At 43.6% G+C, this 23,868-nt stretch overlaps 1 protein-coding gene across 2 annotated transcripts in view; it reads right to left on the bottom strand.

Annotated features, from left to right (window-relative positions):
- Window positions 1-21,347, bottom strand: part of CYBRD1 (cytochrome b reductase 1) — a 40,551-nt gene extending 19,204 nt beyond the window's left edge. Inside the window, exon 1 of one of the 2 annotated variants that reach the window (XM_065880642.1) lies at window positions 20,886-21,347. In XM_065880642.1, the coding sequence (XP_065736714.1) occupies window positions 20,886-21,156 (271 nt within the window). In that variant the 5' untranslated portion in view covers window positions 21,157-21,347. The remainder of the gene's footprint in view (window positions 1-20,885) is intronic. The other variant, XM_065880643.1, reaches the window with a different exon arrangement.
- Between the last annotated feature and the right edge of the window lie 2,521 nt (window positions 21,348-23,868).

Here is a 23,868-nt window from a genome sequence, read left to right as displayed (position 1 = left end):
AATGAACTAAAACTAGAACTTCACCCAATGATATGGACCAACGTATAATGTCAATGCCAAGAAACCAGACATAAACAAGAATATACTGTATGATTCAATTGATATGAAGTATAACAACAGGCAACACTCATCTCTGCAGTAAGAAAAGTCAAGATATTGGTTGCCCTTGTTAGGAAGGGGTATAGCAACTGGAAGGGAATTCACGAGGGATTTCTGGGCTCCTGCTAATAATCTGATTTTCAAACTAGGTGTTGGTTACATAGGTAATCACTGAGGGAAGATTCATTAAGCTATATATTTATATGTATACTTTTCTGCATGTAGACTAAACTTTAACAAAAAGATACTTAAAAAGCTTTTTTTTTTTTTTTTAGTGTCCTGGCTTAAGCAATAGGTTATATACCCACCTCACCCAGCATGCAATTAATTTTTTTAAACATCTTTATTGGAGAATAATTGCTTCACAGTGGTATGTTAGTTTCAGCTTCACAACAAAATGAATCAGTTATATATATACATATGTTCCCATATCTCTTCCTGCTTGCATCTCCCTCCCTCCCACCCTCCCTATCCCACCCCTCCAGGCGGTCACAAAGCACGGAGCTGATCTCCCTGTGCTATGCGGCTGCTTCCCACTAGCTATCTACCTTACGTTTGGTAGTGTATATATGTCCATGCCTCTCTCTCGCTTTGTCACAGTTTACCCTTGCCCCTCCCCATAGCCTCAAATCCATTCTCTAGTAAGTCTGTGTCTTTATTCCTGTTTCACCCCTAGGTTTTTCATGACATTTTTTTTCTTAAATTCCATATATATGTGTTAGCATACGGTATTTGTCTCTCTCTTTCTGACTTACTTCACTCTGTATGACAGACTCTAGGTCTATCCACCTCATTACAAATAGCTCAATTTCGTTTCTTTTTATGGCTGAGTAATATTCCATTGTATATATGTGCCACATCTTCTTTATCCATTCATCTGATGATGGACACAGGTTGTTTCCATCTCTGGGCTAAATAGAGCTGCAATGAACATTTTGGTACATGACTTTTTTTTTTTTTTTTCCGGTACGTGGGCCTCTCACTGTTGTGGCCTCTCCCGTTGTGGAGCACAGGCTCCGGACGCGCAGGCTCAGCGGCCTTGGCTCACGGGCCCAGCTGCTCTGCGGCATGTGGGATCTTCCTGGACCGGGGCACAAACCCGTGTCCCCTGCATCAGCAGGCGGACTCTCAACCACTGCGCCACCAGGGAAGCCCCATGACTCTTTTTGAATTACGGTTTTCTCAGAGTATATGCCCAGTAGTGGGATTGCTGGGTCATATGGTAGTTCTATTTGTAGTTTTTTAAGGAACCTCCATACTGTTCTCCACAGTGGCTATATCAATTTACATTCCCACCAACAGTGTAAGAGGGTTCCCTTTTCTCCACACCCTCTCCAGCATTTATTGTTTCTAGATTTTTTGATGATGGCCATTCTGACTGGTGTGAGATGATATCTCATTGTAGTTTTGATTTGCATTTCTCTAATGATTAGTGATGTTGAGCATTCTTTCATGTGTTTGTTGGCAGTCTGTATATCTTCTTTGGAGAAATGTCTATTTAGGTCTTCTGCCCATTTTTGGATGGGGTTGTTTGTTTTTTTGTTATTAAGCTGCAGGAGCTGCTTATAAATTTTGGAAATTAATCCTTTGTCAGTTGCTTCATTTGCAAATATCTTCTCCCATCTGAGGGTTGTCTTTTGGTCTTGTTTATGGTTTCCTTTGCTGCACAAAAGCTTTTAAGTTTCATTAGGTTCCATTTGTTTATTTTTGTTTTTATTTCCATTTCTCTAGGAGGTGGGTCAAAAAGGACCTTGCTATGATTTATGTTATAGAGTGTCCTGCCTATGTTTTCTTCTAAGAGTTTGATAGTTTCTGGCCTTACATTTAGGTCTTTAATCCATTTTGAGCTTATTTTTGTGTATGGTGTTAGGGAGTGATCTAATTTCATACTTTTACATGTAGCTGTCCAGTTTTCCCAGCACCACTTATTGAAGAGACTGTCCTTTCTCCACTGTACATTCCTGCCTCCTTTATCAAAGATAAGGTGACCATATGTGCGTGGGTTTATCTCTGGGATTTCTATCCTGTTCCACTGATCTATATTTCTGTTTTTGTGCCAGTACCATACTGTCTTGATTACTGTAGCTTTGTAGTATAGCCTGAAGTCAGGAAGCCTGATTCCTCCAGCTCCGCTTTTCGTTCTCAAGATTGCTTTGGCTATTCGGGGTCTTTTGTGTTTCCATACAAATTGTGAAATTTTTTGTTCTAGTTCTGTGAAAAATGCCAGTGGTATTTTGATAGGGATTGCATTGAATCTGTAGATTGCTTTGGGTAGTAGAGTCATTTTCACAATGTTGATTCTTCCAATCCAAGAACATGGCATATCTCTCCATCTATTTGTATCATCTTTAATTTCTTTCATCAGTGTCTTATAATTTTCTGCATACAGGTCTTTTGTCTCCTTAGGTAGGTTGATTCCTAGATATTTTATTCTTTTTGTTGCAGTGGTAAATGGGAGTGTTTTCTTGATTTCACTTTCAGATTTTTCATCCTTAGTGTGTAGGAATGCCAGAGATTTCTGTGCATTAATTTTGTATCCTGCTACTTTACCAAATTCATTGATTAGCTCTAGTAGTTTTCTGGTAGCATCTTTAGGATTCTCTATGTATAGTATCATGTCATCTGCAAACAGTGACAGCTTTATTTCTTCTTTTCCAATTTGGATTCCTTTTATTTCCTTTTCTTCTCTGATTGCTGTGGCTAAAACTTCCAAAACTATGTTGAATAAGTGGTGAGAGTGGGCAACCTTGTCATGTTCCTGATCTTAGTGGAAATGCTTTCAGTTTTTCACCATTGAGGATGATGTTGGCTGTGGGTTTGTCATATATGGCCTTTATTATGTTGAGGAAAGTTCCCTCTATGCCTACTTTCTGCAGGGTTTTTATCATAAATGGTGTTGAATTTTGTCAAAAGCTTTCTCTGCATCTATTGAGATGATCATATGGTTTTTCTCCTTCAATTTGTTAATATGGTGTATCACGTTGATTGATTTGCGTATATTGAAGAATCCTTGCATTTCTGGAATAAACCCCACTTGATCATGGTGTATGATCCATTTAATGTGCTGTTGGATTCTGTTTGCTAGTATTTTGTTGAGGATTTTTGAATCTATGTTCATCAGTGATATTGGCCTGTAGTTTTCTTTCGTTGTCACATCCTTGTCTGGTTTTGGTATCAGGGTGGTGGTGGCCTCGTAGAATGAGTTTGGGAGTGTTCCTCCCTCTGCTATATTTTGGAAGAGTTTGAGAAGGATAGGTGTTAGCTCTTCTCTAAATTTTTGATAGAATTCGCCTGTGAAGCCATCTGGTCCTGGGCTTTTGCTTGTTGGAAGATTTTTAATCACAGTTTCAATTTCAGTGCTTGTGATTGGTCTGTTCATATTTTCTATTTTTTCCTGATTTAGTCTAGGCAGGTTGTGCCTTTCTAAGAATTTGTCCATTTCTTCCAGGTTGTCCATTTTATTGGCATAGAGTTGCTTGTAGTAATCTCTCATGAACTTTTGTATTTTTGCAGTGTCAGTTGTTACTTCTCCTTTTTCATCTCTAATTCTATTGATTTGAGTCTTCTCCCTTTTTTTCTTGATGAGTCTGGCTAATGGTTTATCAATTTTGTTTATCCTTTCAAAGAACCAGCTTTTAGTTTTAATGATCTTTGCTATCATTTCCTTCATTTCTTTTTCATTTATTTCTGATCTGATTTTTATGATTTCTTTCCTTCTGCTAACTTTGGGGTTTTTTTGTTCTTCTTTCTCTAATTGCTTTAGGTGCAAGGTTAGGTTGTTTATTCGAGATGTTTCCTGTTTCTTAAGGTAGGATTGTATTGCTATAAACTTCCCTCTTAGAACTGCTTTTGCTGCATCCCATAGATTTTGAGTTGTCGTGTCTCCATTGTTGTTTGTTTCTAGGTATTTTTTGATTTCCTCTTTGATTTCTTCAGTGATCACTTCGTTACTAAGTAGTGCATTGTTTAGCCTCCATGTGTTTGTATTTTTTACAGATCTTTTCCTGTAATTGATATCTAGTCTCATAGCATTGTGGTCGGAAATGATATTTGATACAATTTCAATTTTCTTAAATTTACCAAGGATTGATTTGTGACCCAAGATATGATCTATCCTGGAGAATGTTCCATGAGCACTTGAGAAAAATGTGTATTCTGTTGTTTTTGGATGGAATGTCCTATAAATATTAATTAAGTCCATCTTGTTTAATGTATCATTTAAAGCTTGTGTTTCCTTATTTATTTTCATTTTGGATGATCTGTCCATTGGTGAAAGTGGGGTGTTAAAGTCCCCTACTATGAATGTGTTCCTGTCAATTTCCCCTTTTATGGCTGTTAGTATTTGCCTTATGTATTGAGGTGCTCCTATGTTGGGTGCATACATATTTACAATTGTTATATCTTCTTCTTGGATCGATCCCTTGATCATTATGTAGTGTCCTTCTTTGTCTCTTCTAATAGTCTTTATTTTAAAGTCTATTTTGTCTGATATGAGAATTGCTACTCCAGCTTTCTTTTGGTTTCCATTTGCATGAAATACCTTTTTCCATCCCCTTACTTTCAGTCTGTATGTGTCTCTAGGTCTGAAGTGGGTCTCTTGTAGACAGCAAATATATGCGTCTTGTTTTTGTATCCATTCAGCCAATCTGTGTCTTTTGGTGGGAGCATTTAGTCCATTTACATTTAAGGTAATTATCGATATGTATGTTCCCATTCCCATTTTCTTAACTGTTTTGGGTTCGTTATTGTAGGTCTTTTCCTTCTTTTGTGTTTCTTGCCTAGAGAAGTTCCTTTAGCAGTTGTTGTAGAGCTGGTTTGGTGATGCTGAACTCTCTCAGCTTTTGCTTGTCTGTAAAGGTTTCAATTTCTCCATCAAATCTGAATGAGATCCTTGCTGCGTAGAGTAATCTTGGTTGCAGGTTTTTCTCCTTCAACACTTTCAATATGTCCTGCCACTCCCTTCTGGCTTGCAGAGTTTCTGCTGAAAGATCAGCTGTTAACCTTATGGGGATTCCCTTGTGTGTTATTTGTTGTTTTTCCCTTGCTGCTTTTAATATGCTTTCTTTGTATTTAATTTTTGACAGTTTGATTAATATGTGTCTTGGCGTATTTCTCCTTGGATTTATCCTGTATGGGACTCTCTGTGCTTCCTGGACTTGATTAACTATTTCCTTTCCCATATTAGGGAAGTTTTCAACTCTAATCTCTTCAAATATTTTCTCAGTCCCTTTCTTTTTCTCTTCTTCTTCTGGAACCCCTATAATTCGAATGTTGGTGTGTTTAATGTTGTCCCAGAGGTCTCTGAGACTGTCCTCAGTTCTTTTCATTCTTTTTTCTTTATTCTGCTCTGCATTAGTTATTTCCACTATTTTATCTTCCAGGTCACTTATCCGTTCTTCTGCCTCAGTTATTCTGCTATTGATCCCATCTTTTCATTTCATTTATTGTGTTGTTCATCATTGTTTGTTTCATCTTTAGTTCTTCTAGGTCCTTGTTAACTGTTTCTTGCATTTTGTCTATTCTATTTCCAAGATTTTGTATCTTTACTATCATTATTCTGAATTCTTTTTCAGGTAGACTGCCTATTTCCTCTTCATTTTTTAGGTCTGGTGGGTTTTTATCTTGCTCCTTCATCTGCTGTGTGTTTTTCTGTCTTTTCATTTTGCTTATCTTACTGTGTTTGGGGTCTCCTTTTTGCAGGCTGAAGGTTCATAGTTCCTGTTGTTTTTAGTGCCTGTCCCCAGTGGCTAAGGTTGGTTCAGTGGGTTGTGTAGGCTTCCTGGTGGAGGGTACTAGTGCCTGTGTTCTGGTGGATGAGGCTGGATCTTGTCTTTCTGGTGGGCAGGTTCACGTCTGGTGGTGTGTTTTGGGGTGTCTGTGGACTTATTATGATTTGGGGCAGCCTCTCTGCTAATGGGTGGGGTTGTGTTCCTGTCTTGCTAGTTGTTTGGCATAGGATGTCCAGCACTGTAGCTTGCTGGTCGTTGAGTGAAGCTGGGTGCTGGCATTGAGATGGAGATCTCTGGGAGATTTTCGCCGTTTGATATTATGTGCAGCTGGGAGGCCTCTTGTGGACCAGTGTCCTGAAGTTGGCTCTCCCACGTCAGAGGCACAGCACTAACTCCTGCCTGCAGCACCAAGAGCCTTTCATCCACACGGCTCCTTAATTTGGGACGATTCGTTGTCTATTCGTGTATTCCACAGATGCAGGATACATCAAGCTGATTGTGGAGCTTTAATCCACTGCTTCTGAGGCTGCTGGGAGAGATTTCCCTTTCTCTTCTTTGTTCTCACAGCTCCCAGGGGCTCAGCTTTGGATTTGGCCCCGCCTGTGCGCGTAGGTCGCTGGAGGGCGTCTGTTCTTTGCTCAGACAGGACGGGGTTAAAGGAGCCGCTGATTTGGAGGCTCTGGCTCACTCAGGCCGGGGGGAGGGAGAGGCATGGAGTGCGGGGCGAGCCTGCGGCGGCAGAGGCTGGCATGATGTTGCCAGCCTGAGGCGCACCGCGCGTTCTCCAGGGGGAGTTGTCCCTGGATCCCGGGGCACTGGCAGTGGCGGGCTGCACAGGCTCCCCGGAAGGGGGGTGTGGATAGTGACCTGTGTTCACACACAGGCTTCCTGGTGGCGGCAGCAGCGGCCTTAGCGTCTCATGTCTGTCTCTGGGGTCCGCACTTTTAGCCGCGGCTCGCGCCCGTCTCTGGAGCTCCCTTAAGCAGTGTTCTTAATACCCTCTCCTCGCGCACCAGGAAATAAAGAGGGAAGAAAAAGTCTCTTGCCTCTTCAGCAGGTCCAGACTTTTCCCCGGACTCCCTCCCAGCTAGCCGCGGTGCACTAACGCCCTGCAGGCTGTGTTCACGCCGCCAACCCCAGTCCTCTTCCGGCGCCCCGACTGAAGCCGGAGCCTCAGCTCCCAGCCCCGCCCACCCTGGCGGGTGAGCAGACAAGCCTCTCAGCTGGTGAGTGCCAGTCGGCCCCGATCCTCTGCGCTGGAATCTCTCCGCTTTGCCCTCCGCACCCCTGTTGCTGTGCTCTCCTCCGCGGCCCCGAAGCTCCCCCACTCCGCCACCCCCAGTCTCCGCCCGCAAAGGGGCTTCGTAGTGTGTGGACACTTTTCCTCCTTCACAGCTCCCTCCCGCTGGTGCAGGACCCATCCCTATCCTTTTGTCTCTGTTTATTTTTTTCTTTTGCCCTAACCAGGTACGTGGGGGGTTTCTTGCCTTTTGGGAGGTCTGAGGTCTTCTCCCAGCGTTCAGTAGGTGCTCTGTAGGAGTTGTTCCACGTGTAGATGTATTTCTGGTGTATCTGTGGGGAGGAAGGTGATCTCCGCGTCTCACAATTAATTTTTGTTCTGAAGACAATATCCTGCCCCAACCCACCCTCATTCCACTCCTTCAGTCCATGTCAGGAAAAATTTAGATATCTGGAAATATATGGCGGATTGAAAATGTTTAAAGAATACTTCCTTGGAAAATGGATTCTATTATATCAGCAGTGAATCATGTATATTTCTTCATTCCAGAAGAGAAGAAGCAGACACTGCTGCTGCCTTTTCCTTTCAAAGACATTTATAATTTGAATATATGAAACTTAATTGGATCATAAAAATGTAAGATTATCTTGTCCATTTTCAGGCAGAAACACAAAAAACCTACAAAGATAGATGTGAATTCAGCCTCTTTAGAGCTTTCAGCACAAGATGTCAATCTTCCTATTATTTGGTTCCATTCCAACACTTGACAGGCCTCACCATTAGGACAGTATTCCTTTTATGTAATACAAATTCTGAAGGACTACCACTTACTAATTTTAGTGCATATATGTCTATCTTATAAATGTTGATTGATTACATTTCTTTAAGGATATGGAAACTTTGTAGACAATCATTTCTACATTCAACAAATTTTTTCAAACCATTTAATACAACACCTTAAAAGGTACACTTTGTTTTTTTGGCCATGCTGCACATCTTGCGGGATCCTAGTTCCTCGACCAGGGATTGAACCCTGGGCCCTGACAGTGAAAGTGCCTGAGTCCCAACCACTGGACCACCAGGGAAATCCCAAAAGGTACACTTTTAAAAGCTAGTTCAGGGAATTCCCTGGCAGTCCAGTGGTTAGGACTCAGCACTTCCACTGCCATGGCCTGGGTTCAATCACTGGTCCGGGAACTGAGATCCTGTAAGCCCTGCCACATGGCCAAAATAATTAACTAATTAATTAATTAAAAATAAAAGCTAGTTCAAGGCCCCTTCTCATCCCTACTTCATCCTCTTTGAAGGCAAAAATGTGTCTTGCTGTTTCTCCTTGTATCCCCGGAGCCTAGGACAGCCCTGGGCTCAAAATATGTATGCAGCTCCATTAGTATTTTTTTTTAACTTATTTTGAGATACTGTAGATTTACATACAGTTGTAACAAATAATACAGAGAGATCCCATATACTCTTCACAGTTTCCCCCAGTGGTAACATCTTACATAACTACAGTATAGTATTACATCCAGGAAATTGACGTCAATATAATCCACTAACCTTTTTCGAATTTCAGTAGTTTTATTTGTGTGTGTATGACCCTTAAGTTTTTGTTTTTGTTTTTTTTGCGGTACTAGGGCCTCACTGCTGCGGCCTCTCCCGTTGCGGAGCACAGGCTCGGGATGCGCAGGCCCAGCAGCCATGGCTCACGGGCCCAGCCGCTCCGCGGCACGTGGGACCCTCCCGGACGGGGGCACGAACCTGCATCTCCCGCATCGGCAGGCAGACTCTCAACCACTGTGCCACCAGGGAAGCCCTAGTATTTTTTTAAATAAATAAATGTAAAGCACTTTCTGCAGACTGATCAAAGTCCAGAAATCAAATTAATGTCAACTCTAACACTGTGGTTTCCCCTCCTCATGCTTTTCCTCCTCTGATGACTCAGCGGCACACCCTATATGATCTAATGGGTTTTTTGGTTTTGGTTTGTTTTTTGCATTTTAAATTATTTTTATACTTAAAATTATATCATGAACATTTCACATTATCATTAAATTATCCTTGAAAACATGAATTTAAGGCCTGTACAATATTCTCATACATATTGGATTTTCTAGATAATAATCAATTGTATGTTGACATACAATTGACATATAGATTATTTCCAATATTTACTAACTTCAACAAAAAGTTGAAGTAAAATAAATTTCACTGTCATAATTATATGATTCTTTAGTTTTTAAGGAAAGCAAATGCCTCTTTACTCACAGACTTAGTAACCTTTTATCTACACAATCGAGTTTTTTTGCAATCAATTTGTGATCAGGCAGTAGTAAAATAAAAATCTACAAAATATTAAAACCTAATAACGTGGGGCCTCCCTGGTGGTGCGGTGGTTAAGAATCTGCCTACCAATGCCGGGGACTCGGGTTTGTGCCCTGGTCCAGGAAGATCCCACATGCCGCAGAACAACTAAGCCCGTGCGCCACAACTACTGAGCCTATGCTCTAGAGCCTGCAAGCCACAACTACTGAGCCTGAGTTCCACAACTACTGAAGCCTGCGCACCTAGAGCCCATGCTCCACAACAAGAGAAGCCACTGCAATGAGAAGCCCGCACACCGCCACAAAGAGTAGCCCCCGCTTGCCACAACTAGAGAAAGCCCACGCACAGCAATGAAGACCCATCGCAGCCAAAAATAAATAAAATAAATAAATTTATTTAAAAAACCCCAAGGGCTTCCCTGGTGGCGCAGTGGTTGGGAGTCCACCTGCCAATGCAGGGGACACGGGTTCGTGCCCCGGTCCGGGAAGATCCCACATGCCACGGAGCGGCTGTGCCCGTGAGCCATGGCCGCTGAGCCTGCGCGCCCAGCCGCTGAGCCTGCGCGTCCGGAGCCTGTTGCTCCGCAACGGGAGAGGCCACAGCAGTGAGAGGCCCGCGTACCGCAAAAAAAAAAAAAAAAAAAAACCAAAACCTAGTAACGCATTTCCCTTTCTCCTGGTTTAGCCTCATTTATTACACACACACACACACACACACACACACACACACACACACCCACCCCCACACCTGAGCCTTTGCAAGGTAGTAGGCACCATGCTAAGTGCTTTACAGGTTTACATTATAATCCTCGACTCAACTGTGTGAGGAAGGTATGGTTATTATTACCATCACACAGAGCAGGAAGCAGAGGCACAGAGATGTGAAGTACTTTGCTCAATATCATTTAGTCTTTTTAAATTAATATCACTGTTGTTATCATCATCGTGGTCACCATCATTATATCCTCCAGGCACCACCCCAGGGGAAGGAATCTTAGATGAGGGAACTTGAACATCCACATGCGAAAAGGAAATACTCAGGATGTTTGCTCAAATAGCAAATTATAAGCAATAAATCACAACAGCTTTTCCTCCCCAATCTGGGTCATATTATATCAAAAACTTCCAAAATCAAAACTAACCTCAGATGTTAGAAATCAAGAATAGTTATCATGACTGAGGAGAGTTACAGGGGTTACCAAGGGGATTCTGGGGTGCCTGGAATGTTGTTTCATGATGGGTACATGAGTGTGCTCATGTGATGAAAACATGTCACTTATGATTTAGGTACTTTTCTGCATGTATGTGGTTCTTCAATTAAAAGTACCTTAAAAAAGTTGCCCAAAATTCATAGACAACTATGCTCCCAGTGAAGAATTTTCACTCTTCTCAATACTACAGGCACCACAGAGAAATGTGTCAAATTTCCCAAAAAACTGAAGTCTACCCTCTTTGAGTGTCAAAAGTTGACTTTTAAACTTTTCACATTTACTCAAATGTTCTTCAAATTGGTTGCACACTAGCTTTCCTTCTCTAGCACTAGCATGAGTGGAACACAATTTAATCTTTTATTGACAGTTTGGGGGTTATCAACAAAACACACTGTCCTATTACTATAAGAGAAAGCCCCTAGGAACTTTCGAAGCAGGAGAGGTACTTGCCTCTGATCCAAACGGGCCCAGACAGTTACGTTTCTCTTTCAGTCCCTGGGTCTAGTGTAGAATTTTTCTATCTCCTCTTTTAGTTTCTTGCTCAGGTTAGGGTGCCTGCCTCCAACCTCTCCCCTCCATCAGCCTGCATTATCTATTATTCCTACCTGTTTTAAGTTCTATTTAAGTTTATAAACTTTTATGATGGCAAAAATTTTAACATCTGTTAAATCTGGGCGATGAGTACATGGGGATCTGTTATATTATTTTCTGTATGGTTGAAAGAGTGCATAATAGTTTTAAAGTTAGAACAATATTTCTGTAAGCTTGCAAACCCAATAGCCAATTAGTCTCAACTGCTAAGTAGGCAGCTTGTGGAAATCTCAGCGGCTCTCATAGAAGTGAGGCATGGAGTTTTCAGCACCTATCCTGGCAACAGAGAAGTTCTGTGGGGTAGCTGACTATGTTTCAAAATGCTCTCTGGATAGATGGAGGATAACTGCAAAATGCTGCATTTGCATAAGGTGTTTACATGCTTTTTAAAATGCATAAGTAACCAAAATACGGTGGACTTCAGGAGAAAGGGCAACCTTAGCAAATCAACCACATTTCTTAAACAAGTAGCTCTTCTCAACAGTAGTATAAACTGCCTTGGAGAGTGGAATTTAAATATTTCTTGCTTCTTTGGCTTGGCACTGACCTAGACACCATTCCTGAGGTTCAGTGAGAAGGAAGAAAAAGGTCTCATAAGCCCATGAGGAGGGAAAATGCTATCAAACAGCTACTTGTGACTGAAACAAGGGTTTTTCTGTTAGAGGCCCTAGTTGGCAAAACCATTTTCGCCCAGAAAATGAAGGGAAACGTGAACACATATAATGTGAAAAATACATTTTAAATCTTTCTAAAAGAAAAATTATTGGTGGTGGAACATGCTATTGTGATAAACTTAGGAAGGAAGGAAGGGAGGAAGGGAGGAAGGGAGGGAGGGAGGGAGGGAGGGAGGGAGGAAGGAAGGAAGGAAGGAAGGAAGGAAGGAAAGAAAGGGAAAAGAAATCAATACCTGTGTACAATTATTCTTTCAACAATGAAGGGAAAAAAGAAGTAACTTGAATTGAATTGAATTATTTAGAAATTTTCTCAGTTCCTAGCAGCATAATCAACTCAGGAATATGTGAAATATATATTCTCCAAGATGTAATCTCTGGTTTGACACCAACTTTCTATCCATATACCATTACAAAACTATCCACATATACAAATTTGTCTCATAGCAGACAATGCAAATTTAGAATTTGTCAAAGTGAATGTGGGGAGAAGGGCACTTGGAGGGAGGGAAATGTCCCCACACATAGAAAACAATTTGACTCCAGTTCTTCTGTGTTTAAATCTTGTGATTTACAAAGGTAGGAGTACGTCAGTCTTGTTCACTGTCAGATCCCAGCATTTAGCACAGAGCCTAGCACATAGTAGGAATTCAGTAAGTATGTGTTGAATATACAAATCTTGATAAAGTACAGTAATTTAATATTTCCCAGAAAATGAGCAGATCCTCTTTTAAAACGCACAAATCGGGCTTCCCTGGTGGCGCAGTGGTTGAGAGTCCGCCTGCCAATGCAGGGGACACAGGTTCGTGCCCCAGTCCGGGAAGATCTCTACATGCCGCGGAGCGGCTGGGCCCATGAGCCATGGCCGCTGAGCCTCCGCGTCCGGAGCCTGTGCTCCGCAACGGGAGACACCACAACAGTGAGAGGCCCACGTACCAAAACAAACAAACAAATAAAAACGCACAAATCAAAACCTCAACTGCTGACCCAAGTGTTAGTTCATATAAAACCAAACAGTTGGGCTTCCCTGGTGGCGCAGTGGTTAAGATCCCTCCTGCCAATGCAGGGGACACGGGTTCGAGCCCTAATCCGGGAAGATCCCACATGTCACAGAGCAACTAAGCACGTGTGCCACAATTACTGAGCCTGCTCTCTAGAGCCTGTGAGCCACAACTACTGAGCCTGCATGCCACAACTACTGAGCCCATGCACCACAACAACTGAAGACCACGCGCCTAGAGCCTGTGTTACTCAACAAGAGAAGCCACCACAATAGAAGCTTACGCACTGCAATGAAGAGCAGCCCCCGCTTGCAGCAACTAGAGAAAGCCTGCACGCAGCTACGAAGACCCAACGCAGCCAAAAATAAATAAAAATAAATTTATATTTTAAAAAATGGTCCTTTCAAGTAAGTAAAAAGTATTCTGCACTCGGCCCCACCTAATAGCTTTAGGTAAGCTTTAAGTGAACCCCAAAATAAAATAAGAGTAAGTTATTGAGACTGAAGTACACTGGAATTTTAAGACACTTATAAAGTCTACTTAAATATGGTGTGCCCATTACACTTTTCTTAACACTCTGAATAACGTATTACTTTGACCTCCTTGGTAGTATGTTCTGAGCACAATTATCAAGATTTACAACTTATTTCCCTGTGCACCTAAGAATTCACCTGACACAGTCCAAAGGACCTGAAGTTTAAATGTAAAAGCAGAGAATCCTCTTTAAATACACTTCTTGAAAAGATTCCTGCAGTGGCTACCAAAGAGAATCTGAGCTCTGAAGCATGCCTGTGCTCTCAGACTGTCTCACAGCATGAATACCATGAAACTGAAAACCTTTGGAGAATCCAAATGAAAGAAGTGATCTGGATGATTTGGAAGATTTGTTTTAGCAACTTGGCACTAGAAGCATCTCTTTGAAGTGACTAAAACCCTCACAAAGGCACCTACTTGGTACGAAATAGTGTATGAAAAGAGAAAAATTCAATTAATTGGCTAGACGTTTACAAATACCCAGAAACACCAGCTATATTTTCTTATGCCTCATATCAATATTATGACATTAGAACTAGTATTGGCTCTGATATCATTGGTGGTCTAACCCTGGTTAGGCATTTGATCTCTAAAATTAGGAGTTGAACTTCAAGTCTTAGACAGCTCTAAATATTTAGGGCTTAGGTTTTCTAAAAGAAAACCATAACTTGCCTCTAACAAACTCAAATGAGAACAACTTGTAGATAGGGCTACATCTTACTCATTTATTTTACACTGGCATACAGTAAGTGCTTAATAAATGCATGCTAATTAAATAAATAGGATAATATATGAAGAAATCGAATGAATAAATGAATGAACAGACTTAGAAAAGTACAGCTGGGACTTCCCTGGTGGAGCAGTGGTTAAGAATCCGCCTGCCAATGCAGGGGACACGGGTTCAAGCCCTGGTCCGGGAAGATCCCACATGCTGCAGAGCAACGAAGCCTGTGTGCCACAACTACTGAGCCTGCACCCTAGAGCCTGCGAGCCACAACTACTGAGCCCGCATGCCACAACTACTGAGCCCGCATGCCACAACTACTGAAGTCCACGCGCCTAGAGCCCATGCTCCACAACAAGAGAAGCACCGCAGCGAAGAGTAGCCACTGCTCACCGCAACTAGAGAAAGCCCATGCCCAGCAACGAAGACCCAACACAGCCAAAAATAATTAATTAATTAATTAAAAGAAAAGTACAGCTGAAGTCTGCAGTCATTTCAAAGCCTGTTTTGATCTTTTAAGAAAGTTTCTATAGGAAGAAAAACAGTTATAACAAATATTTCTGGTTTATCTTTCTTAAAAGGGAAGATTGTTCTACTCTTTAAGGGAAAAGTTTAAAACCCCACCAAGTCAAGATAGAAAACTCTAGAAGTCACTGGAAGATATATACTGGATTTGGTCCACAGATGTGTTTTGTTTGATCAGCACGATTTGGGGGTTATATTTTGGTTTTGTGGCTTGTTTACTTTTAGACTGAACCAGTTTTTTAAAATCTAGATTCTCCTGGATAATGAGAAACTCCGGTCACTGTGGGCATCCCCACATAGCCACAATCTGCTGGAGCTAAGAGGTTCCTATTTTGCCAGGAGTAGGCAATCTCCGATTCTCTACCTATACCCTGCTGCACGAGGATCTGACCTTTGGTCATATGCGCTAGTAAACAGAGAGGTTTCTCACCAATGTTATTGGGCAACACTGCTTATAATAAAATTGGCCTCTGATTGGTAAACTGTGTTCGGACTGGGAAGAACAACAAAAAGTCTGTAAAAACCTGATGAAAATACCATACTTTGGGCTTCCCAGAGTGCAGTGGTAACTGTTATATCCTGTATTGGTTTCCTAGGGCTACCATAACAAAGTACCCAAAACTGAGTGACTTAAAACAACAGAAATGTATTCTCTCACAATTCTGGAGACCAGAAGTCTAAAATCAAGGTATTGGCAAGACTGGTTCCTTCAGGAGGCTCTGAGCGAGAATCCATTCCATACCTCTCTCCTCGCTTCTGGTAGCTGCCAGCAATACTTGGTATTCCTTGACTTGTAGACAGATCACTCCAATCTCTGCCTCCATCTTCACATGGCCTCCCCTCTGTGTGTCTGTGCCTCAAATCTCCTTCTTTTTTCTCTTATAAGGACACCAGTTATTGGACTTAGGGCCCATCCTGAATCCAGGCTGATCTCATCTTGAGATCCTTAATTACATCGGCAAAGACTCTAAAGCACTATTCACAGGTCATTGAGATTAGGACTTGAACATATCTTTTGGGAGCCACTGTTCAACTCACTATATATCTTTTTCAGGAATAAGAAAACCAGGTCCATAGAGTATTTGCAAGAGATACACAACTAAGTTTGTGCGCCACAACTACTGAGCCTGTGCTCTAGAGCCCATGAGCCACAACTACTGAGCCCACATGCCTCAACTACTGAAGCCCACACACCTAGAGCCCGTGCTCTGCAACAAGAGAAGCCACCGCAATGAAAATCCCGTGCACTGCAACGAGCAGTGGCCCCTGCTCACCACAACTAGAGAAAGCCCGTGCGCAGCAACGAAGACCCAACGCAGCCAAAAATAAATTAATTAATCTTTTTAAAAAGATGACAGAAATTATAACACATTGAAAATAATCCAATGGGGGAGAAACTTGATGCACAAGGAAAAGGGGAGAATTGATGGAGTGAGAAGGCACAGGTGGTAGGCAATTCTAATGAGGCAGTAACATTCTAATGAGCTTGAGGCCTTTAGAGTAGAGATGCGCTTCCAATATAACATGATGCCCATTCTCCCCTGAGGCTGACTAAAGCAGTGCTTCCAAAGCAGCTGTAAACAGCAGAATCACTGAGGGGAAGGGAGGGCACTTTTTCTTTGGATGCTACTGTTATCACCACAAATGAGTGGCTGTAAAATTGCATTTTGTTACTAACAATTGGCGATGGTACTGAAATAATCACTCATTCATTCAACAACTATTTACTGGCCTACTTTGTGCCAGTTCCAGGTGTTATTCTAGATGCTGGGGATACAACAGTGAGCAAAATAATCATGTCTAAAACATTTTTATTAGATGTATTACAAAGAGATCTGCATGTACTTATTTATAACCAAAAAAAATGTGCTTGTGGTTGTCTTGAATTGTGTCTTGAAATGTGCTTGGGGTTGTCTTGAATTGTTGTCTTGAGTTGTGTCTTTATGCTTTTAAAAACCCCCGTTTCTTTATGAATGACAGGTTTAATTATCTATGGTGTCCCAAAGGCTGGTTTTGGAGTAGGTATTTGGGGCACTTTCTCCATTCTATTCTTTGCCAGGTTTTACCCCAAGAGCCTTTCCAAATATATTTAAGTGGTCTTCGAATTTGGTCACTTTTAGATACATTAATAGGATATCCCATTTGCCTTTTAAGAACTACCCTTAATTTCTTTTTGTTATGCTTTTAAATGTGACTTAAATGAAGTTATATTCTCTCACAAAACCAACCTGAGATCATTATACTATTGAATTTCTCTTCCTTCAGTTTATACAGTCAAAAGAGTTCTACATGTGGAAAAGTAAGGCGTATATAATTGCTGAGGCTTCTTTTCACTAAATTTATATACTTGAATTTTCTACCTTTTACTAAAGAACACATTCCACCTTGCTGAACCTTTTAAAAGATCAACAGCCACTTTGAGAGCATTTATTTGTTTCAGTCTTTTCTGTGGCCTTTTCAAGTTTTGTTTCTCTGATTTCCTGGCAGTATACTTATTTCATGGGAAACAGTCCTTTGAGAGAAGCACAAAGCTCTTCTAAAAGTTCTCTTTGAAACTTCCTCATTCATGTTTGCTGGATTTCCTACTAGTTTAAAATTTTATTTCAGTTTTAACTATCCTGTAGTCTCTTACACTTTATTTTAGAACACATATATTTTCCAAAAGACACATAGATATTTATTTTGTAACTTCTATGTTACCCTTGTTTTCTTCAGAGCTTACTTCTTAAAGGTGTTTCAGAGGACACATATTCTCACATAGTTTTAAATATCATTTACTGTTTGCATTTGTAAAGCATTTTATGCTTAGAGTAAAAACTGTACTTTGGCCTTCCCTCCTCATCGCTGAACATTTGTGTATCACAGAGCTCAATTACATCATGTTCACTATTAGAGATCTGAAATAACATAGCCTAAAAATTTGCTCCCTGAAGCAATTATACACAGTAAAAAAGCTTTTATAACATGGCTAGTCTGTAACACGTGTGTTTCCCCCGGCCTATGAATTCAACTATTTACTCCTAGTCCTTCTACTGGAGGCTTCCTACTGCTGGATGTGAGGACATGCAGGTGGGCCAAGACTTGCAAGAACTCATGAGTGCTATGCACGTGCCTATATGTATGAGAAAGCTTACGTGCATGTCAATTAAATGTGTCACCTACATAGAGAACAGACTTGTGGTTGCCAAGGGGGATGGGAGGTGGGGGAGGGACGGATTGGGAGTTTGGGGTTAGCAGACGCAAACTATTACATATAGAATGGATAAACAAGGTCCTACTGTGAACTATATTTGATATCCTGTGATAAACCATAATGGAAAAGAATATGAAGAAGAATGTACACATGTATTCCTGAATCACTTTGCTGTACAGCAGAAATTAACACAACATTGTAAATCAACTATACTTCAATAAAATAAATTTTAAAAATAAGTGTGTCATCTGATTAAAGTGCTTTTCATATCTGGAATCCAAATAGTAAACAGGATGGGTAATGTTGACAGGACAAACATTCTAAAACTAATACAAATACAGGAGTTAAGCTTAAGTAAAAGCAGCAGATGAAAATTTCCAAAATATCCATGTACATATTTTTGCTCCAAAGTGAATATAAACAGATTAAGAAAAGTCCAAGGTTTAGACAAATTATAAATTATTTTAGGAAAACTGTAATGGACTCTAACATGAAGGGAAAGTTTCAAAGTGTATTTTACATGAAGCTTTTTGCTTCTCAAACAGAATATCTTACAGAAAATAAGCGTATTGCCATAAAAGCAGAGAAATGAACCTTGAAAATAAAGCCCCTGAAAACACACTACTTCTGTGTAGTAGTGCTACACAGAAGTAGCACCTGCTCTGTGCCTCAGTTTACTTTTTTTTTTTTTTTTTTTTTTTTTGCCGTACGCGGGCCTCTCACTGCTGTGGCCTCTCCCGTTGCGGAGCACAGGCTCTGGACGCGCAGGCCCAGCGTCCCTGGCTCATGGACCCAGCCGCTCCGCGGCATGTGGGATCTTCCCAGACCGGGGCACGAACCCGTGTCCCCTACATCGGCAGGCGGACTCTCAACCACTGCGCCACCAGGGAAGCCCAGTTTACCCTTATATATCTGTGAAATAGTGCACTTAGTGCACTAAGTAAATGTTAGAGCGTCTCCTCTTTAGAAGTCAAGAAACAAGTATTATCACCTGTGTTTCCCTTACCCTCCATGGTAAGGAGATATTCTAGCCCCTCCGGAAAGTTTCTTAGTATTAGAAGCTGCTCTGAGGAGTTGGTTTGAAGAGATGAAGAGACTGTTCCTACTGCTGTGAGCAAACAAAAGGTGTTGACAGCTCTGGCCAAACTTAAGGGCTCCACCACAAAGGAAAGAGTGCTTCTGCCAACAGCGACTTTGGAACTTGAGTATGTTTTTCTCATTTTAGTTTAGTAGCAAAATACGCAACGAATAACTTAGCCAGCCAGTGGTACTCACACCCGGGTGCCATCTCACACCAGGGAAGCCTCAGAACCACAGCTGGGCCTTGGCAACAGCTTCCAGTACCTCCCAGAGTGGGAGGATGCCAGCCACGCCAGCCACACTGGCCAAGGCTGCTGCCCACGTTTTAAATGGAAACAAAAATCTTTTCTTTAGAAAGGAGGTGGGCACTTTTTTGTTCTCTTCTTTGTTTGTGGAAAGTTAAATACTGGTGGCGAAAAGGCAGCTTGCTCAGAGGCAAGGCTAGAGGTTTCGGCTGGTGGGCACCTCCTTCCCAAGTCCTTTCCACTCCTCTCCATTACTTTCTACGACATAACTCCAGTCCGCTACTTTCTGCCTTGTTCTAAATACTTTCTCTGCCAAGGCCTTGACTTCACTTTTTGGAAAGTGGTTACAAACAAATGGCGCTTGCACCACTCGCTAGAGGTTCCTCCAGTTCAACAGCAGCTGAAGGAAAGGAAGCTGTCAGGACATTGTGAGCAGCACTAGACAAAGACAACAAAACCGGACACTGACGGAGAGAGGAGGTAAGGGGGGAAATGGGTGAAGGTGGTCAAAAGGTACAACCTTCCAGTTATAAGTCGTGGGGATGTAATGCACAGAATGATGGCGGCAGTTAATAATACTATACTGTAGATTTGAACATTGCTAAAGAGACTAGATCTTAAAAGTTCTCATCCCAAGGGGGGAAAAAATTGTAACTACGTGAAGTGATGGATGTTAATTAGACATTTCCACATATAATCATGTTACACACCTGAAACTAATATATCAATTATATCTCAAAAACAAGAACAAAAACTGCCATCCGCTGAGCGCTCCCTCCGTGCCAGCCTCATCCCAGAGGCTGCAGGCCGAGGCAGCAAACCCCAAAGATGTTCCAAGCAGAAGCATCTCTCCCAGCCCAGCAGCCGCGGGGCCCCCTCGGGCATCTCTGGCCCCGCATTCCGGGCTAGCGCCCAACAGGAAGCCCCGCAGGGGAACTTTCTCTGGGCAGCAGCCACAAAAACAAGTCGGGCTCCAGACTGTCCAATAACCAGGCAGGGCAGCGAAACACCCTTCAGAGTCTTGGCAGCTTCTCGGCTCGACTGCGTTTAACGCTCTAGGAGTGAAACCAGAGCTGATGCTTCCTTCACTCACCCCCGCTACCCGTTGACGGGCCCCTTCGCTCAGGGCTGAGGATGAGACAAGAAGCAAATTCTCGCCCCTCCATTCCCACCGCCACCCCCCCGCCCCCGTTGCCTTCCTCTCCTAACCCGCAGCCTTGAAGCAAGTTCAACGAAAGGCGTCGCCTAAAGAGATCTCCGCGCCTGTGATGGCGCAGGCTCGGTCCACAGGGGGCGATTCTCGGGGGCTCGTGGGCTGCCGGGCCGCACCACGCTCCCGCATCTCTCCTCCGCTCCCGCGTTTGGTGTCGTCTGGTATCGCGTCGCAACCACTCGCAGCAAAGAGTTACTAACCAAGCCGGGCTAGCGCGCCCGGCCAGCCCTCCGCGCCGCGTCAGTGCCCAGCCGACCCCGCCACGCGTCTCACCGCGAACCCCGGCCCCGCGCGCTCCGCCCCAGCGCTCGCCCAAGTCGGCCCGGCCCGCGGCCCCCGGGCCTCGGAGCCCGCCCACCTCCCTCCAGCGCCGCGCCCCGCCGACTCCGCTCCCGGGCCGCCGCGCGCTGCTCCCTCACCCCCTCCCTCGCCCAACCCCACTCGGTTGGAACTCGGTCGGGAACTCCCGGCCCCTGCCTCCCCGCCTCCTCCCAGGAGGTGCCAGTACCGATGCCCTGGATGAAGACGAAGCCGGTGACCACGAGTACAGGGTGCCAGTTAAACTCGAGCGCGGTCCCGTCCCAGCCGAGCCCCTCCCGGTAGTGGAGGACCCAAATGAGGGTGAAGATCACAGACAGGAAGCCGACGAGCAGCGCCGACACCAGCAGCCCCAGGAAGCCCCTGTAGCCCTCCATGGCCATCAGCGCCCCATACTCCGCGCGGTGGTAGCCACAGGAACTCCGCGAAGCGGCGGCGGAGGCCTCTAAGTACTGGCACATCAGCGGGACGCGTCGTCGACTTCTAGGAGCGCCCGGGGGAGGGGCTTTCTCGCTTGCCTGTCTGGGAGGCGGGGCCTCCAGGGGGCGGGCAGCTGGCCGGGGTTCAGAGACTAGCCCCACCCTCGGGCTCTAGTGACCGCCCAGAGCTCTCGCTGCGGGGTGGCCGCCCCTGGCCCGGCGTCCGTGCTTGCGGAGAGCTCGAATAACCGATCTGGTTACTTGTTGAGAGCGAGAGTGCTGAGGGTTCCGTACCCACCACTTTCTTTTAGCTCTTCCCGTGTCTCTTTCCTTATATGAGGGGAGGCAGTGGTGCGCACTCTCGGTTAACAGAAGAGAGGGGTCCGTTGGGTGGCTTTGTGTGTGTGATTTTGACTAACGAAGCCTCATGAGCCGCAGTTCTAGAGGACTGGCTGTCTTTGATGCCAAGGAGGCAACTGTGGGACTGTGTGGACCTGGCCTTACCTAGCAAGGAAACTACTGGCAGTGTGCACTTAAGAGGGAGAAGGCAGATACCTCCTGGACCCTGGACTTGTCCGTATGTGATAAAAACGGATCTTAAAAGTGCTACCTGCTCAAACCTATTTGAACTAAAGCCCCACCCTGGTGGAGTGAAGCTCACTCACTCCCTGCCTTCTTTCCAACATTAAGTTTACCCTTCTCCATTGGACAAGAAAAGTGTCAGTGTTATCAACTGCTGTTAAAGAAAATGGGGCTCTGGCTGTTAGGGCTCCTAGAATGCACTTGGGAACGTTCACTTCTAGCTCTCTCCTGTAGCTCACCTCCAAGGACTAGTTTACCAAATTGTCATCTTGCCATTTTGAAAGGCCTTAGAATATGCAGGAGATGTATGGGAGTGATTTTCAATGGAAAAGACAGGTTTTAGGCAAGGAAGTAGGAGTGTCAAGCACTGGTAGTGGGGCAAGATTGAGGTCTAAGAGTAAGGGGCTGCAGACTTCACTGATGTCACTATTTCTCCCTTGTTGGTAAAAAGAAAGGGAGAAAAAGAAAGAGAGTAAACAAGTGGAAAAGAAGGACCCCTACCCACAGTATAAGGCTTTCTATGGTCTGGCCCTGATGTCCATGGCTTCTCTCCCAACTCCTCACCGCTCCCTACCCATGTCCCTGCCTCTAAAACTGTCCAACCCCATCTCCACCAAGAAACCTTCCCTGAGTCTGCCTATGCCCCTATTTTACACTTCTACCCACCTCCCCATCCAGTGCCTCTCTGCATCACTTATCAAGATGTGATATAACCATCTGTTCCTGTGGCTGTCTCCACTCCCCAGACAGCCTCCTTGAGATTAGTAACTGTCTAATTTATCATTTTATTCTTCCTTGAAATATAGTAGCTACTCAGTAAATATTGGGAGAAGAATGGGACTGAGTGTGTCAGTCAGGGTGCTGGCAGGAAACAGATGGCTCGTTCCAGTTGGGCAATTTTATAACGAACAGGGCTACTTACAAAGTTGTGGGCAGGGTGTGGGAAACCACAAGGGTTTTGCAGTGCCCAGGCCTGAATGGGAGAGGGTTACTGAAATCCAGAGAGAGAAAGAGAGACAGACGAGAGAGAGAGAGAGAGAGAGAGAGAGAGAGAGAGAGAGAGAGAGAGAGAGAGAGAGAGAGAGAGACGACAGTGTAAAAAGGGCAGGCTGACTGAGGCTATGGCCTTGAGTTGAGGGATGCAGTCAGCCGGCAGGGACCCCACAGGGAGGAAGAATGGGAGACAGCATGAATATTCCAGCCTTACTCTCTTCCCCTCCAATCTCCTGCCTGGTCCCAAATGGCTGAAGCTAATCTGAAACCCAGAGGGAAGATGATGTAGCCCATATAGGTCAGCCTCCAGGACACAGCAGAGTGGAGAAGGGTGAGAGTAGATCCATAGGAATAAACAGACACTATCACTGAATCTTCCAGTTTTATTTTTTCAGACCTTTTGGGTTCCTGAGTGCTACAAAGATTCCCTGTTTAATTTTATGCTGTTTCTCTTCCTCTTCGACCTTTAACTAGTAATTCTTTAACAACAATATCATTGTGTCCCTATTCTTCTCCCTAAAAGTATCTAGTTCTTGTCCCCAGGTAACTTCTTCACCCCCTTAGCCCAACACCTTCACTCCACTCTCGAGTTGATTTTACTCTGCAGCAGCAGCAAAGAAGAATCTGTGGGATTCCAGACTCCATTTAACAAAACACCTCAGGAGAATGAAAACACGGCCAAATAGTATGGATGATGTTGAATCATCTTGAAGTTACCAGCTAAACTGAGAAAAATTTCAACTTTTAAGTTGTCCTTTAAGGACCTAACTTTGATAAAACTTGTCACTTGAAAGAGGAAACTTTTTAATAAAGTTTGTTGTGGCTTGGTATTAACAACTTTTAAAAACAGATTTGTTATATGTTTCCCTCAGGGGGTGGTAAATAATTTGCCACCAAAGTACTTACTCAGATACTTTGTGAAGTACTTTGTAAAGTTTACAAAGTTACTTTACTCAAGTACTTTTTTTTTTTTTTTTTTTTTTTTTTTTTTTTTTTTTGCGGTACGCGGGCCTCTCACTGCTGTGGCCCCTCCCGTTGCAGAGCACAGGCTCCGGACGCGCAGGCTCAGCGGCCATGGCTCACAGGCCCAGCCACTCTGCGGCATGTGGGATCTTCCCGGACCAGGGCACGAACCCGTGTCCCCTGCATCGGCAGGCGGACTCTCAACCACTGCGCCAC

This window comes from Phocoena phocoena, chromosome 7 (assembly GCF_963924675.1).
Source record: "Phocoena phocoena chromosome 7, mPhoPho1.1, whole genome shotgun sequence".
NCBI lineage: Eukaryota > Metazoa > Chordata > Mammalia > Artiodactyla > Phocoenidae > Phocoena > Phocoena phocoena.
The sequence above is the reverse complement of the archived record's forward strand: the minus strand, read 5'-3'. Positions and strand labels throughout refer to the sequence as shown.